Here is a 15375-nt window from a genome sequence, read left to right on the forward strand (position 1 = left end):
CGAAAAAGCAAGCTCGAGCAACTTCCTCCTCAAGCGTATAAACAGAAGAGGCTCAGGGAATGATGTCCAAAGCTATTTTTCTCTTGCATTGACTTGGAAACTGCTGGGGAAGAGGACAGGCTAGTAGGAAACCTTGGCATTGTATCTCAATCCGAGAAATTTTGCCGAGACGGAAAGGCGTTGCATAGAAACCTTCTTACACCTTTGCGGTCAGAGCTAATGACCCAAGACGCTTCCTCTCCCTGGGATAATTTGGGGCTGAGCAGAAGCTGACAAACAGAATTACTCCAAATCCGGTCGCAATGCGCACGGCCTGCGGACGCACGCTAAGCTGAACCCAACCGACCGATTCATGTATGCAAAATGATTGCAGCAGACTCGCGTTTAAGCTGAAGTTGCTGGATACGAGGCTCACGTTTGTGAGCCATGCCTTTGTTCATCTTGCAGCTTTTCCTTCTTAACTCAAATGCCGCTAATTTAAACTCTCTTCTTTCCCACTGCTCTGTTCTTCGTTGACAAARACGACAAAAATGAAGCAACCAGGCAACAGTATTTCATTGACCGGCTCAAGAACTGCACCTTTGTAAACGCGAGGAAGCATGCTTTAAAGCAGCTGAAATATCTTCCTATCTTGGACACGAGTACATCAGCCAAACTAAGATAGGTCGTAAAAGTGCTAATGTTTCAGCTACAAATGCTTTTCATTTGTGGATGCTTACGAAAAGAGAATACCATCACCCCCACGTTACCGGCAACATACCTGAAAGACGGAGACGATGCTGTAACTCACTGTATAAAAACAATTCATTGTGCAAAAGCACTAAATAAGCCCCTTTCTTTTGCAGCTCTGTATTTTCATGCGGCAGAAACGGAAACGTAAGATGCGGTGTGCCACATCAGCACTCAATACACCCGAATGGCTCATAAAACTACAATTTATGAGAGCTTTAACTGAAACGTGATGGCGTCACTTTTGCAAACAATTCCCTCTGGCACTTATTTCAATCTTCCAGGGATTCCAAAGGACTAAATGTTTCTGTCTGTCAGGTAGTCACAAATCTATCCCTGCGCTTCATAAATCCACGAACCAAGATTTAACTATGTAATTCCATATAGCAGAATAATTACAGCTGCTATAAACCGTACAATTAACTGCACAAGTCACTGTCAGGAAAAGGCAGGAGCTTCATACAAATGCAAAAGGAGGACAGCAGACACACCGCTGCCATGCTCCTGGGTTTCACCAGGACACCCCTAAGGGTTGCTGAGATAGTTTGTGTTGAATAGGAGAGGTTGCTATCAAACGGCAAGTCTTTCATCTTACCTTCACTCTCACGGTGACGGTAGCAAGACCCGGAGGCATAGTGCCCTTGATGTCGAAGGCTTCCACCAGAAAGGTGAAGGTTGCTTCCGTGTCAGAGAATGATTCATAATCCAAGGACTTCAAAAGCGACAGCTCTCCCGTATACTTGTTCAGTGCAAAATACTGTAGCGCTTCCTGCGTTCGTATCCGATAGGTAACATTAGAACCAAGATCCACATCTTTAGCCTGGAGAATAAAATACAGGAGAAAAACCATTTACTTTACTTTAACTGCTAATTTGACTTAAGATTTATCTGCAGCTGGCTCCAGAGAAAACCATTCTTCTCAAAACCATTCTTCTCAAAACCATTTCAGGATGGATTCTGCTCATTAGAGGATGCTGACCGAAACATCAGGACAATACATAGACTTCTTGCAGGAAGTGAATCTCAGCTATCTTTAGAGATCTAGCTTGGCCTTGAGCAATTAGCTCTCAATTGTTTGAGTATCTTTTATAGTTAATGAAGAGAAGACGACACCCCCAGGGGCCTACTTCACTTCAATGGTCTTAGAGGATGATCTAAGCACAGCATGGATTGTTTCCAGAGGCAACTTATCTCCACTGACTATAATGTGAGTGAAGACATCTTAGTTGTCTAAATTAGTTGAATAAAGTCCTATCTTTGCTACTAATGTAAATTGGTAGGAGCAACATGATGAGCCTCCAAGAATGAAAAAAAACGCACTTTGGAGAATAAAACACTTTTCCAAGAAATTGCAATAGTAGCATGCTTCAATTTTTCAAAAGAAAAAGAAATTGCACTAGTAGCTCACTCTTCCAAGTGAGCTCCACCATCTAAGTATTTTTATGTACCTGTCTAAAGACCATGCATTTATTTCCCAGTCTGTTAGGTACGATAACTCCCCCCGCTCCAGTTTGTAATCTTTTACTTGGGTCTCACCGAAAAGTTAAATAAGAACGTGCTTAGTACTGCAAAGCATTTGCAAAACATTTTCTTTGCTCCGTGATATTTTCTTACCTCTATTTGCAGGAAGACTGTGCCAGGCGGTAGGTTTTCTGGCACGCAGACAGTGTAAGAAGAATTAGTGAAAACAGGGCTGTTGTCATCAATATCCAGCACCTTGATCGCTAGCGTTAGTGTTGAGCGGCGGGGGTCCACGGCTCCGTCTGTTGCTTCCACAATAAGCTCGTAATAGTCCCTAACTTCCCGGTTCAGTTTAACTGCTGTATAAATGCTACCGTTCGACGTGATGCGGAAAAGATTGTTGAAGTTTGCCAGGCTGTAATGAACTTGACCGTTTACTCCAGCGTCCGCGTCCGTAGCCTGAAGAAACAGAAGAAAACACCTTGTTTTAAGGCATATTTTAAATGCAAGGGACATACCTACATGGGAGTAACCAGGTAAGTGGAGGGAATACCCTACAGTGTACTAACACTTAGGTGGCCGCTCAGCAGTCCTGGTTTAGAGCAGCTTACTTCTCACTGATACATAACAAAGACAGAATAGCCCAGAGGGAAAATAAATAAATAAATAATAATAATAATAATAATAATTTGGCATGACAGAAATGCCTGTTTTCTGGATCCCAACTGGACTTTAGGGGAAAATGCACATTTAGCTGCTCAGCTTTGGACACCTGTGCACATAAGCAGAAACCAAACTAGATGCTTGCAAAGTCAAACACTTAGATACACCTGATGCTGAGGTATCACCAGGGCTAGGTGGCATCTGAGGGGAATTTTGATTTTACACTGCTTGATTTAGGTGTTTCATTGCTCCCCAAGTCATTACTGAATCTATGCTTAGATGGACGTGGTCAGCAGACCGTTAGAAAGGACGTATTAGCTGGAAATTTTCATTTCATTTCACTTTTGCTGGCATTTTCATCATTGCTTTCTGAAGAACTACTGAACATTTTATACTTCTTGTTTATCATGTCCTTCAAAACCAAACGCTGTCACATTTCATGATTATTCTTCAAGTTGCAGAAAAGGACAAATGCATTCAAACAAAAAACCCCATAAACACTATTCAATTTTTGAAGATTTTAGGGAGAGTCTGTTGTGATTTTGTTCGGTCGGTATCTTTATACTCACGTACTGAACTAAGCCTCGCATTTAAGTATCAGTAAATAAATCTTGCTATTACGTACCTGCCCTTCTAGGGATGGACACAATTCAGATTACTTTTTTTCCCTAGAGCTGGTAGGACCTCAACATAACTTGAATGCTGTTCCGTTATTTTTTCCTCCTCCTTAATTAAATTAAGGCATGATTAATCAGGTCACGTGAATTAAACAAAGGGCATCGCGTGAGCAAGGTGTTTCCATTTGTTTCACTTTATAAATGAGCCTACAGACCTCTGGGAAGATCGTAAGAGATTTTAATGTTTTGTTATCAGAACAGTTGTCAGGAAACTTCCCTGAATCTTTAATACCAGCAAAGGTGTTCATTATGAGACTTTATAATGAAATCATTTATCTTCCTAGAAATCAATTAAAAGTTAATTAAAATTGTTAATAGGAAAAATTTCACTCTTCTTTCCTCCTGCCCTACATCAATGCAATAAGCAGTAATGGCTACAACTTTATAATGACCAGTCTATAGATAACACATCCTTTTAATCAATGTACGGCTGATTTACTTCGTTTACAACTGATCCTAATYCTCCCATGGAAATAACTGATTTTGGACACACAGACCTCATAGACGAGATGCTGGAAAACCGTCAGAAAGCTAGTCAACAGGAAAAGTTTCAAGAACACAGCAACAGATGCTTAACTCAGCTAAAAGAAGAGCAAAGTACGGGAAATCCTACCCAGCTTCTGGATAAGACATTAAGATTCATCCTCATAGACTTAATCTTCAATACAGGCGTGAGGTCAGTCCTCACGCTTAATACTAGTTTAAGCCAGAGCTATATTACAGCAATTAAATGGATGCTAACTGACCAAGAGCAACCAGCCAGAGTTAAAAAAAAAAAAAAAACCCAAAACAAAAAAACCCCAAACCAACCCCCCCCAAGAACAAAACCCCCCCAAAAACAACCCCCCCAAAAACAAAAAAAACCCCCAAAACAAAAAACCCCCAAACCCGAAAAAAACAAAAAACAAAAGAACAAAAAAAACCAAAAAACCCCAAAAAACACAGAACAAAAAACCCCACAAAACCCCACAAAGCCCCCCCAAAAAACACAAAAAAACCCAAAAAACAGAAAACCCAAAAAACAAAAAAACCACAAAAACCACAAAAAAACACAAAAAAACCCCAAACCAAAACAAAACAACCCCCAAAACTCCCTGCTATTGGAAAGTATGAGACTAAACCAGGTAATATTAACTTGGAAGTATATTTTAGAATAGAAGAAACTTACATTTTAGGGAACTAAATTAAAATGACTTCCAAATAAATGGAAGGCTTTGCAATTTGGTTCCTAAAAAGGGACTACGTATGTTTTAAACTGACTCGTGTACATCACCGGGCATAAACAGGTTTTCTACATTCTGCAGGTCTMATTTTGATCCCACTTACAGTAGCAGGCAGGAAAATTTCTACCGTATGGAGTCTCTAATTATCTGTTGGATATAAAAATCAGCGTCACTGCTTGACTGACACTGGAAAAGGGGATCAGAACCGCCCCCCTGTATACTAATAACTAGTAGAAGTACAGTTTCCAAATAAATATCTATTTCCAATTGGAGTGCATATTTTCAAAAAAAATCAAAACCTTTTTTTTATGATAAAGCTTTAGGAAAATACTATTATGTTACCAAATTGGATTGTTTTTCCAGCTTAAGATCTTCATCAGTTAACATTTTATCTCTACAAACTTTAAAAGAGATAATGTGCCCTTTATAGATACGAAAGAAAAGAAGTTTAATCCATTTTCCAACAGAATCTTCTACCTGGAGGGTATATAAAATGAAATGAACTCTTTTTACGTGGAAATTATTCCACGGGGTCTAAGAACAACGTGGGGAACGAGAACTTCTCGTGCAGCAGCTCTCCAGAGACATCTACGAAGGACTTGCAGACAATACGGTGCTCACTGTTTCTGTTTGCAGTTAATACATTACATTAAAATGGATGATTTAATCAAATCATCCCGGTTTCATACCCACGGCTGACCACAGAGAAGTCCTCTGGCAGGTAAAAACCGATGCACGTATCAATTCTAGACCAAAAGAGAAGAGAGGAGGAGGTCTGCACACCGAGGAGCTGGGCTTTCAAAAAGTCCGAGAAGTCCGACTTTAAGAACCAGCCCTGCTTGAACTTGCCGTTACCCTTAAAAACAAAAGCTAGCAACATCCCAATAAATTGGATTTGTTCATTGAGCTGAATTACCCCAGTACACAGTTACCAGAGGTGGAGAGAAGGAAGGCAACAGGCTATTTCATTTCTGTGTTACCTAATAAGCGTAGACACAAATTTTACCGAGGAGAGTAACTCCAGCATCTTATCTTCTCATGTATTTAGCTTATGCTTTTTTTTAATTTTCTGCCAGTGTCTACAATGATCTGTCAGGTGCTGACTCTTGCCATAAAAACTCCCCAAATAGAAGTTTTCTTGGTCTTTGTTTTTATTAAAGGTGAAATATTTTGTAAACATTATCAGCAACGGATTAGACTGGAAAATGAGATACAAACAGCTATGTTACTGCTAGCAGCAACTTTGGCTTTAACAGGTACTTTTGCAGATAGCAATAGAGAAACGTCATTATGTCTATTAAAAACCCAAAGAAAACATTTATTTTCAGTATTATACATCTTGACTGTATTTTTTTTCCTCAAGACAACTATGGCTAACACCTTCATAAAACCTCTTGCAAGCATAAATGGACCAAAAATAAAGACCCTGTAAGGAAATGGGTCCCAGCTGRCTATGAGCCAGTTGAATGGGTGGATGCTGGTTAGGAAAAATAAGGTTTTGAGAAAAAAGGCAAAGATCAGAAGGGTGGTCTCCACCTCAGTAGCTAAGGAATAACCAAGAATCACCTGATAACCCCGAAGAGTCTAACGACTCATTAGTACCCACCTTCTCCTTTAGAGAGAGGCTTGAAAATCTTTGGGAAGTCCCAAAGATTAAAGTCAAGGAGACTATCTGAGGACTGAGAAGGAGGTGAGAGGACATTCCTACGTCCAGTGCATCAAGCAAGGCTTTTATGGTAGCTTTCAGCAACAACCGACCCTCAGCGATTTGCACATAAAAAGAATGGTAAAAATCTGGAAGTTTTAGTCGGATAAATGGCCATCAGATTACTGTAGATCTTAATAGGACCTGCAGATTTATTCYACCAACAGAAATCTGCTGGAAGTCTTCCCCATATTGCTCATAGCAGAAACACAAAGCTTCTCAGAGGCAGCAGAAGCAGCAGGAGTGATTGCTGTAGGCAATGCAATTCTCAAAAGCCATAGGAGAGACAGACATCATATGAAACCAAAGCTAAACAACTACAACAACAAAAACCAAACAAGAAGAGGGAACCAACAAAAGAGGGAAATCTCAAAAGTAACAGAAAAGATACCAAGATGGGCAAAATAGTCATATTGCATCTCAAATGCTGGAGGTGGTCAGAATTTCTTCCAACTCTACAAAAGGCTGAGAGATACAGAGACAGAGAGAGGGGGCCATGCACTGTCTCCTTTACTGCCACGTGGGTAGCACATGGAGGGGAAGACTTATATGCAACCACCCACTGGATACAGGTGAGGATAAAAAAAACCCACCCAACTACAAGCACTGCATGGAGGTACACCATCTGCCTAACCAGCCAAGCACTCAGAGGAGGAGAGGAGAGCTGTTCGGGGCATACACGTCCTTGTGTCACACCCCTCGGTTTTGTTCGGTGGAGATTAATTGCCTCCCCAATTTATCTTTGAGCTATAGTGCACAACAGTCTCTGAGCACAGTAGGTCTTGGGCTTATTCCAGTTCAGACCAGGTTTGGTGGTCCAAATGGAGGAATTACTAGAATACCTTCTTGCAGGTTTCCTCTGTGGGTGGTTGAACACTGAAACAGGTTGCTCAGAAAGGCTGCAAAGTTTCCACCTTTGGAGATATTCAAAACCCAGCTGGACATGGTCTTGGGCAACCTGCTCTAGCCGACCCTGCTGGAGCAAGAGCATTGGACTAGATGATCTCCAGAGGTGCCTTCCAACCTCAACTATTCTGTGATTCTGCTACGTACAACTCCCATAGGAACATACTAGTGCATTACTGTACCAAAATACAGCATTGCTTGCCTGGGCCCAAGTCTTGAATAAGAGACCATGGATTTTGCACAGAGACTGCAATTTTTTAGTCTACTGATCCACCCAGCTGTTGTTCTTTGTTGGAGGAAGGCATTAGCTGGAAGCGCGGACAAAACTCGTAGGGAGAGACAGTCATTTGCAAGGACAGAAGTTTTTCAGTTATGTCAGATGCTGGGCTACTGCTAAACTCTTGACAAATGCAATGCCCCAGGTATGTTCTTTTCTATCAGACAGCGTAAGAGGAGTTGGAGCAGAGCTCCCTGTGTTGCACTGGCCTAAGAAGGCCTCAGTACAAAGGCCCATTTAAAGTCATAAATCTTTATAAGCCTGGGGCCAGGTTACGTGTAGAATACATTTTGCCCCCGTGCTAAACCAGAGCAGTCAATGTTGCAGGCAGCACAAACATACACAGCGGAGATTTCTTAATATAAATGAGAGCAAGCAGCTGCACAGGACGTAAGTGTATGAGAAAGATGCTCGATTTTGAAATTAATTTCTTCCTTCGACCTTCCAGAATCCAGCCTGTCAACTTTTCAAACATACTGCAGAGCTCTTCTTTCCTTTTCTTATCATTAGAGGTATTGCAGGAGAAGTTGAGCTACTGATAAAAAGCACTCTACGTACAGTGCAATTTTCTATGCATAAGACAAGATCTACAATGCTGGACAGGAATTCTGCAGATATGAATAAATAATCTCCAATTACTAACCAAAAATATTCCAGGATTTGTCGGCGCTTCTTTGGATTCCACTTTAAATGGTAATAAACATTTCCAAGAAAGAGGGCTCTCTCTTCCCTGCAAGAGCAGGATGTCAAGACCAGACAGCTCAGAGAAAAACCTACTTGTTTCCTCCCCTTTTTCCTGCTGCATCCACCCCTAACCCAGGTTCTCCTTCCTTTCATCCCTACACTCCTCTACAGGAAGGGGAGGCTCAATTCAAGTACCCATGGAGGAGGACCTGGGTAATAAGCAAGGGAATAAAGGAGCCTGAAGTGCTCTCAGCCATCCAGCAACAGGAGCACTACTTTAGCACCTGACCTCCCGCCCATCCTATTACCCCAAAATCTGCCTAAATGCTCTGCTCTTTGGTCACTCGTAATCACATGCAACACAGCGTTGGCAAATTTTAATGAGAAGCTCTGAGTAGATGGCTCTCTGCAGAGAGATGACACACRTGACTACATCTCCGGCCTCTTTGTGCTCATTCAGAAATAGGGCGGGCAAGCTCCTCTGAAGAGTCTCTAGCAACCACTGCTGCTACTCCAGGAGCTCCTCAGACCTACATGACTACTGCCATCTCTCACAGGGTTAGCTTATAAAGTACCGGAGAACAAAGCAAACCTGGAGACCTAGGAATACAACTGAATCATTACTTTATTTCCCAGAAAACATATCCTGAATTCACTGGAGACAGCATGGTCTACAAGATTATAGCCTTTATCTATTGTGGGAAGTCTGAATTTGCATTACCAACCATGCTTCAACATTAAGAAAACCTCATGAATACGAACGAACAGTGATCCAAAGCAACATATTATCTTCCTCAGTTCTCAAATAGCTTGAAAATACAATTCTGGGAGACCAAAATTACCAAAGTCTCTCTTAAAGGGTCATTAATTCTCAAATATAATGACAAACATTTAAATGTCAACAATATTAATTATATCATTATCGTTCGTTCTAGAAGAAACCTCCCACTAACATCCACAACTCTTGCTCACAGTGGGTAACAATGGGATTTAAGCAGGTTAATTGAGAGTTTGTGTTCAGCCTGATGGAGCTGGAGTAATGGAATAGTGGTATAATGCAGTACCTTGTTCTTCATACTTGTCTGCATAGGAGAAGCAAGCATGACGGGCAGACCCTCATCACGACCAAAAACTGAAACACTTCTTCTAGGCACCACTCTGCCTCCAGCTGCACCTCCCCATAATTAAATTTTCCCTCTGGCCTTCTCTGGGGACAAAAGTTGCCCACATCCCCTACCCACCTGAACAACACCTTCTGCTCTCCAACAGCTCCTACAGTACACCAGCACATGCTGCAGCTCAAGGCAAGGACGGAAATCGTGCTGAAGGCTATGAAGCACGCTGCTCGGGGAACTGCGTTATTGTTTCCATGGATGACAACAGGATTTTTATCATCATCATTATAATTATTACGGCTTTAAAAACTTTGCAAGCCCCTCAAGTTGTGTCAATGCCAAAGTGTTTGGGTGGTGTGGCTCTGACAACAGGGACGGGAGCGCTAAAAGGGATTTTTATTTAAAAATATTTTAAGGAAGGAGGGAAAAAATCAGTCATCCAGAAAGACGGGCATTTTCCTTTTCCCCTTATTTCAGAAAGGCTTTTCCTCACCTCCATTTCCTTTTGCCTGATTTTACACTTTCATTTCCCTAGTCCCTTCGATTTGGGAAGGTACCAGCAAGTCTGAAAGATTTCTCTCTGCTGAACTCAAAATAACCTCAGAAACGGTACGGAAACAAGGAAATATTTTTGTCCTTCCAATGTTGTCAGTAGTTCTCACACAATTTTGTTCTTGCTTCAGGCAATTAGACTAATAAAACAYGCTCCTAAACACACGCGGCTTCACTGTATGCCTATCGGAAGGCAATTGTGATACTCCCTTGCAGTCCAAAAACCTATAAAAGTTCAYGTCTGTGGAGCTTTCTACAAAACTGACATTTAAATTACTTTTTTTATATAAATCAGAAAAAAATTATAATATCTTACTTTCTACAGGATTGTAGGATTAGAGCACTGCAGCTTTCGTACAAGTTTCAGATAAGAAATAAAATGTCTTTATTGTCTGTTCACATTGAACCAAAAATACACACAAGGGTTTTTTTTAATGTATTTGATTCCGCTATATAATTCCTGACACGTCACAAAACTTGGCGTTGTACTGCAAGAACGGGCAGCGGCTTTGTTGCAACGTGCAATAAGTTTTAAATGTCCTGAATTACTGCACAAAGTAATTCTACAGACTATACAATAAAAGCGGACATGGCAATATCGGGGACACATCAGTGATCTGTCACTGGCTGTGGCAGTCTGGTTCGTGTAGCCCATCTAAATAACCTGGGGAGGCAAACTGAAAATCAAAGGCAGTATCCTCAAATTTTGGCTACCTGGAAATTTCAAGCAACCCCTATTTCTTGAATACTATAATGCCCTACACTCAAATGATTTTTAAATACGCTAAAGGCCACGTATAATCTCCATGAACGTCTCAACAGATGATAAAAGTGCCTTACTGAACAACCAATTTTTTTTTTTTTAAATAACTACTTTTAGAGTAATTTGTTAGGGCAAAGGTGGCACATGGTAAATGTTCGAAAACTGAAATATTTTAGCAGTTATAAGAGACGGCAGAGCCTCCACTGATTACTTTTCTCTTCAATGCTAATTTCCGAGCATCCTGAGGGTTAGCTCTGAAACCAATTAAACGCGACTCTAAATAAAACCGCACAGTAACAACAGTTAAATGCTACAGGCTGATATAAATTAAAATAAATGAAAATCCAGAAGCCCGTGGCTGTGAAAACATGATTTAACGGACTCATGAACCTCCCACAAAAGTTAATCACATTGTAACACTTAAAAACAGACAAGCTTTCTTTAGTCGGGAACGCAACCAACTCCTAAATTTAGAGACTTGTTCTGGCCATTTTTACGTAAAAGATGATCAGAAATTTTGCCCGTGTGATGAGTATGTTTTTTTTAGCAATGACACGATCAAGCAATCCAGAGATTTAACCAATGAATAAACATACATATCTTGCAAAAATAAAAACAAAAAGCTTTCCAATTCACAGACGAAATATATTATTTTAACATCTCCACATTTGGCCAGGGTTGGAAACAGTTCTTCAATATGTTAATTCATTTTTAAAGTTATTTTTTTCATTCTCAACACTGCTGAGTCTTTTTTTGAGACCACCTAACTAAAGAGCACCAGATCTGAGCTGGAAAGGTAGCAGCCAACATCTCAATTGGAAACTACTTAGCAGGCAAACTCTTAAGATGCTTTCGGTTGTGTTTTGTTGTCTTCTGTAGTTCAGAAAATACTTCAAGGAAAACGATTTTCCTATATAAATCAGAGACAGCAACACCACAACGTTCGATTATTTAAAAAAAATAAAATAAAATAAAGGTCATATCTGAAAGTTAGACACAGGAAACATATCGTAAGAAAACTCCCTAACGTCTCCTTTCACCGGCAAGTCTTCAAGAGCGGAAACGCTAATCTAGACAATCGTTCAAGCCACACAAAAAATCCATAATCAGATCCATAAATCAAAAGTCCGCAAGCCCAATTGCAACCGTTCTAGCTTGCGAGCTCAGGAAAACCCTAATTTCTTATTCCAGCGATAGAAATCTCAACAGCCAAATCCAAAATAGACAGAATTGTCCAAAGTACTGACCGGGCACGTATCAGAGACGGGAAACCGCTGACCCGGAAGATCTAACACGGCCCTGTGCCGAGCTGCAGAAGGTGAAGGGACATAACACACTGGGACGCGAGGCATCRGACAAAGACGACGTACAGATTTTTTGAAGTATTCTTCATCCGTAATTTCCCTCTCGTTCCCTTTTCCTTCCCTATCTCCTCTTGATACCTAGGAGATTTCACAAAGTGCTGACGGAGGCCACAGAAACGCGCCAACAATAAATAAATACAGAGGAAGGGACAAAAACTAGAAATAAGCAGACGATCAGAAACTTCTGCCAAGCGATTCGTCTCCTCTCCTGGGTGCCACCAGGCCAAGAGCTTCTCACCGAACCACAGACAGCACTTTTAAGACCTGTAACAAACCACGCGGGACTGTGTTGATCCTGCAGCCGATATATCCATCCTCACCTAAACCCGATTCCGCTTTGCTACCTCTCAGGCAATGGAGGGGTCAGGAGAGTACGTGACCGGCTGAGTTTAATATCGATAAATAGGACGCTGCCTAACGCAAACCGTTCAGCTGCTGCCTCTTTGGTGGAACCTCAGTTACTTCAGATTTTAACGGACAACACGGTGCCAGAATTTCGTTCACGAGCTGCCGACACGAAGCTTTTTTGCTTCTCGCCAGGCCTTTGCGAAGGACCTCATTCACCATTCCTTCTCCTGTCTTGCTGGGGGATCCCGATGATCAGACACGGAAGAGCCACAGGGAACCCAATACACCACCAACCACCCCAATTTAGACAACACTGCGGGAAATGCAAGGGATTTGAAATACATCCTCTACGCTTTCAGCCTTATCCTTTCCAGCTTTTGTTCTTTTAATCTTCAGCATGCTCCTCAAATGCCCACCGGCAGTTCTCCTACGCCGGGGCCTCCGAGAGGGAGAGAGTCGCTGGGAGTGCTCTCGCTTCACCGAATTTCCGTGCTCCCTCCCCGTCCGCAGTGAGCACTCCTCCGCACCAGCATATCTCTCATTCCTCTTGCTCTGTGCCACCTCGGGAAGCAAACTCCTGGACATCATCTTGGCCCTTCTGGGAATCCCTTTTCAAGTCCGACTTTCCCAGCCAAAGCAAAGCGGGACGAGGGAATTGTCGTGTACGCAGCAGGCATCTCCAAAAAGTATTCAACCTAGTTGAGCCTAATAAGCAATTTAGGGTGTAAAACACTACCTGTATAAGGGGAGGGGGGGGGGAAAGGAGGGTATGAATGTGACTCGTTGCTTGTTTAGAAAACCAGGTGGGCAGACAAGAAATGTGAAATTTTGCAGTCTCAGGAGAGGAAAGAGAGAAAAAGCCTCACGCAGAAAATTTCCGCCCACATTGCACTCCACCTCCACCTATCCAGTCTTTAGCTTGCCAAGGCGGCTACAAGGATGCTATGGGAGATGAACAAGACCCACTGCTCTCCCGTCATCCACGGAGCCAGTCATCTCACCCCAGAAAGCTATCAGGCATGATTTGCCCATGGTAAATCCATCCTGACTGATTCCAATCACCTTCTTGTCCTTTACGTGCTTGGAAATGGCTTCCGGGAGGATTTGCTCTCTCCCTGGAGACCTGGAGGTCTGGCTGACCAGCTCGTAGCCACCTGAATCCTTCCTTCCTTCCTGGGGATGGGTGTGATGGTTGCCTTTTTCCAGTTAGGAGGAACCACTCCTGATCACCAGGAACCTTCAAAGATGACGGAGAGCATCCTCGCAGTGACATCAGCCCTTGGATGCATCCCATCGGCTCCCACAGCCGTCTGCATGTCCAAGTTCTTTAAGTGGTCCCTAACTCGATCTTTCTCTACTGCGAGTAATGCTTCTCTCCCCTAGACTCTGACCCTAGGCTCAGGCCACCGAAAGTCCAGACAGCAGACCTTGACAGTTAAAAAGAAGACTATCTTCTCTTACCAGGCCATTTTTATTTAAAATAGGCCTTTAAATTTTAACTGTATTACAGCCAAAACGTACTATGACAGAAAAATCTCCCACACCTACTATGGTTAGAGTGTGCTGAAAAGTAAAAGAACATAACAAAAGTTATTTTGGTTTTTAAAAGAAGAGTCTTCCCAACCAACATAAGTACACCTAAATGCTAATGAGCCTTATTTCAATACTCTCATCGAAGCCAGAAAATAATTTCAAATGCCCAAATCACTCTTATCTATACTGTCTATTTGCATTTGCGAATATGAAAACATCCAAATATTTGCACTATAAAGAGAAAGCTTTTTTCCATCCGGAGACTGAGAATTAGGACTGGTGATAAACACGACAACAAATGATATAACCAGTTTCTATCATTCCACAACTGGGAATGAGCTATCAAAAGGCTTCATTAAATGTTTTCAACACAACACAACTTAGAAATTACACTAATTTACAAGATATAGAGGTTCTGTTGCAATGTCATATTTCATTTTATAGTTGTATCTAAGCTAAAAATAGACTCGATCTAGTGTTTGAGAAGATTATTGTACCTTGAGGGCACCCGGCGGAACACAAAATGGATTTTAAAGAGACTTCGTACTGATTTGAAATATCGCATCCATGCATTTTCAGATGTATAATGAAGAACGACCACGTAAAATGAACAGAATGACAGTAATCTATAAATTTATGATAGTGGATTTAATTGCAGGAATCCTAAACTCTGCACATGCAGGGGTCCAAAAAAACCCTTTGAAGTAACTGGCATTTTAGCACAGCATAACAAAAATAAGCTTCAGGAAAACTCGTGCCTTCATCAGTGCTGACAAATAACTTAAAGGACTTGAAGGACATTTCCCATGAAAATTACACCCGAGCTTGGACAGCTTCAGAGCAGCGCCCACCTTTAATGATACCGGGTTATACAGCAAGCAGAGTATAGACACAGACAACACCACTTGAGTACAAGTGCAAATGAAACCATATGGAAGAAGCCTACAAAACCTCAAGTGCAACTTGAATTAAATCAGACTTCATGAATAAGTAACAAAATTGGAACGAAAGATAAGTCCATCCAAAATTAACAGAAAAAGATACATGGAAAAAAATAGTGAAAATTTCTAAATAGAAATTTGGAAAGAAACATCATCACTGTGGTTATATACCTGTCCCCTGCCCCATTGCTACTCCAAATATCATATCCTATGGGAAGGTACTGCCCATACAGCCCTGGTTAAGGAGCTCCCATTTCCTAGTGATAGGGTTGCTCCTGGAAGGAAATAGATATTTTTGTCTAAATTCCTCTTCTTGGATTTTATCCAAACTCATCTTCCACCTACAGCTCGTATCGCATCTGACTGTAGTGCTAACCCACTGGTGAAGTAAATATGAAATACACTGTATCCAACGACTATTTCCAAAACACCAG

At 41.5% G+C, this 15375-nt stretch overlaps 1 protein-coding gene across 2 annotated transcripts in view; it reads right to left on the reverse strand.

Moving 5' to 3' along the window:
- Positions 1 to 15375, reverse strand: part of PCDH15 (protocadherin related 15) — a 293502-nt gene that overhangs the window by 92608 nt on the left and 185519 nt on the right. For both annotated transcript variants that reach the window (XM_026081044.1, XM_026081033.1), the window contains exons 18-19: positions 2344 to 2649; positions 1325 to 1549 (exon numbers count right to left, since the gene is read on the reverse strand). In XM_026081044.1, coding sequence (XP_025936829.1) covers positions 1325 to 1549; positions 2344 to 2649 — 531 coding nt within the window. The remainder of the gene's footprint in view (positions 1 to 1324; positions 1550 to 2343; positions 2650 to 15375) is intronic.

This window comes from Apteryx rowi, unplaced genomic scaffold, assembly GCF_003343035.1.
Source record: "Apteryx rowi isolate R43461 unplaced genomic scaffold, aptRow1 scaffold_116, whole genome shotgun sequence".
In the NCBI taxonomy this organism is placed as follows: Eukaryota; Metazoa; Chordata; class Aves; order Apterygiformes; family Apterygidae; genus Apteryx; species Apteryx rowi.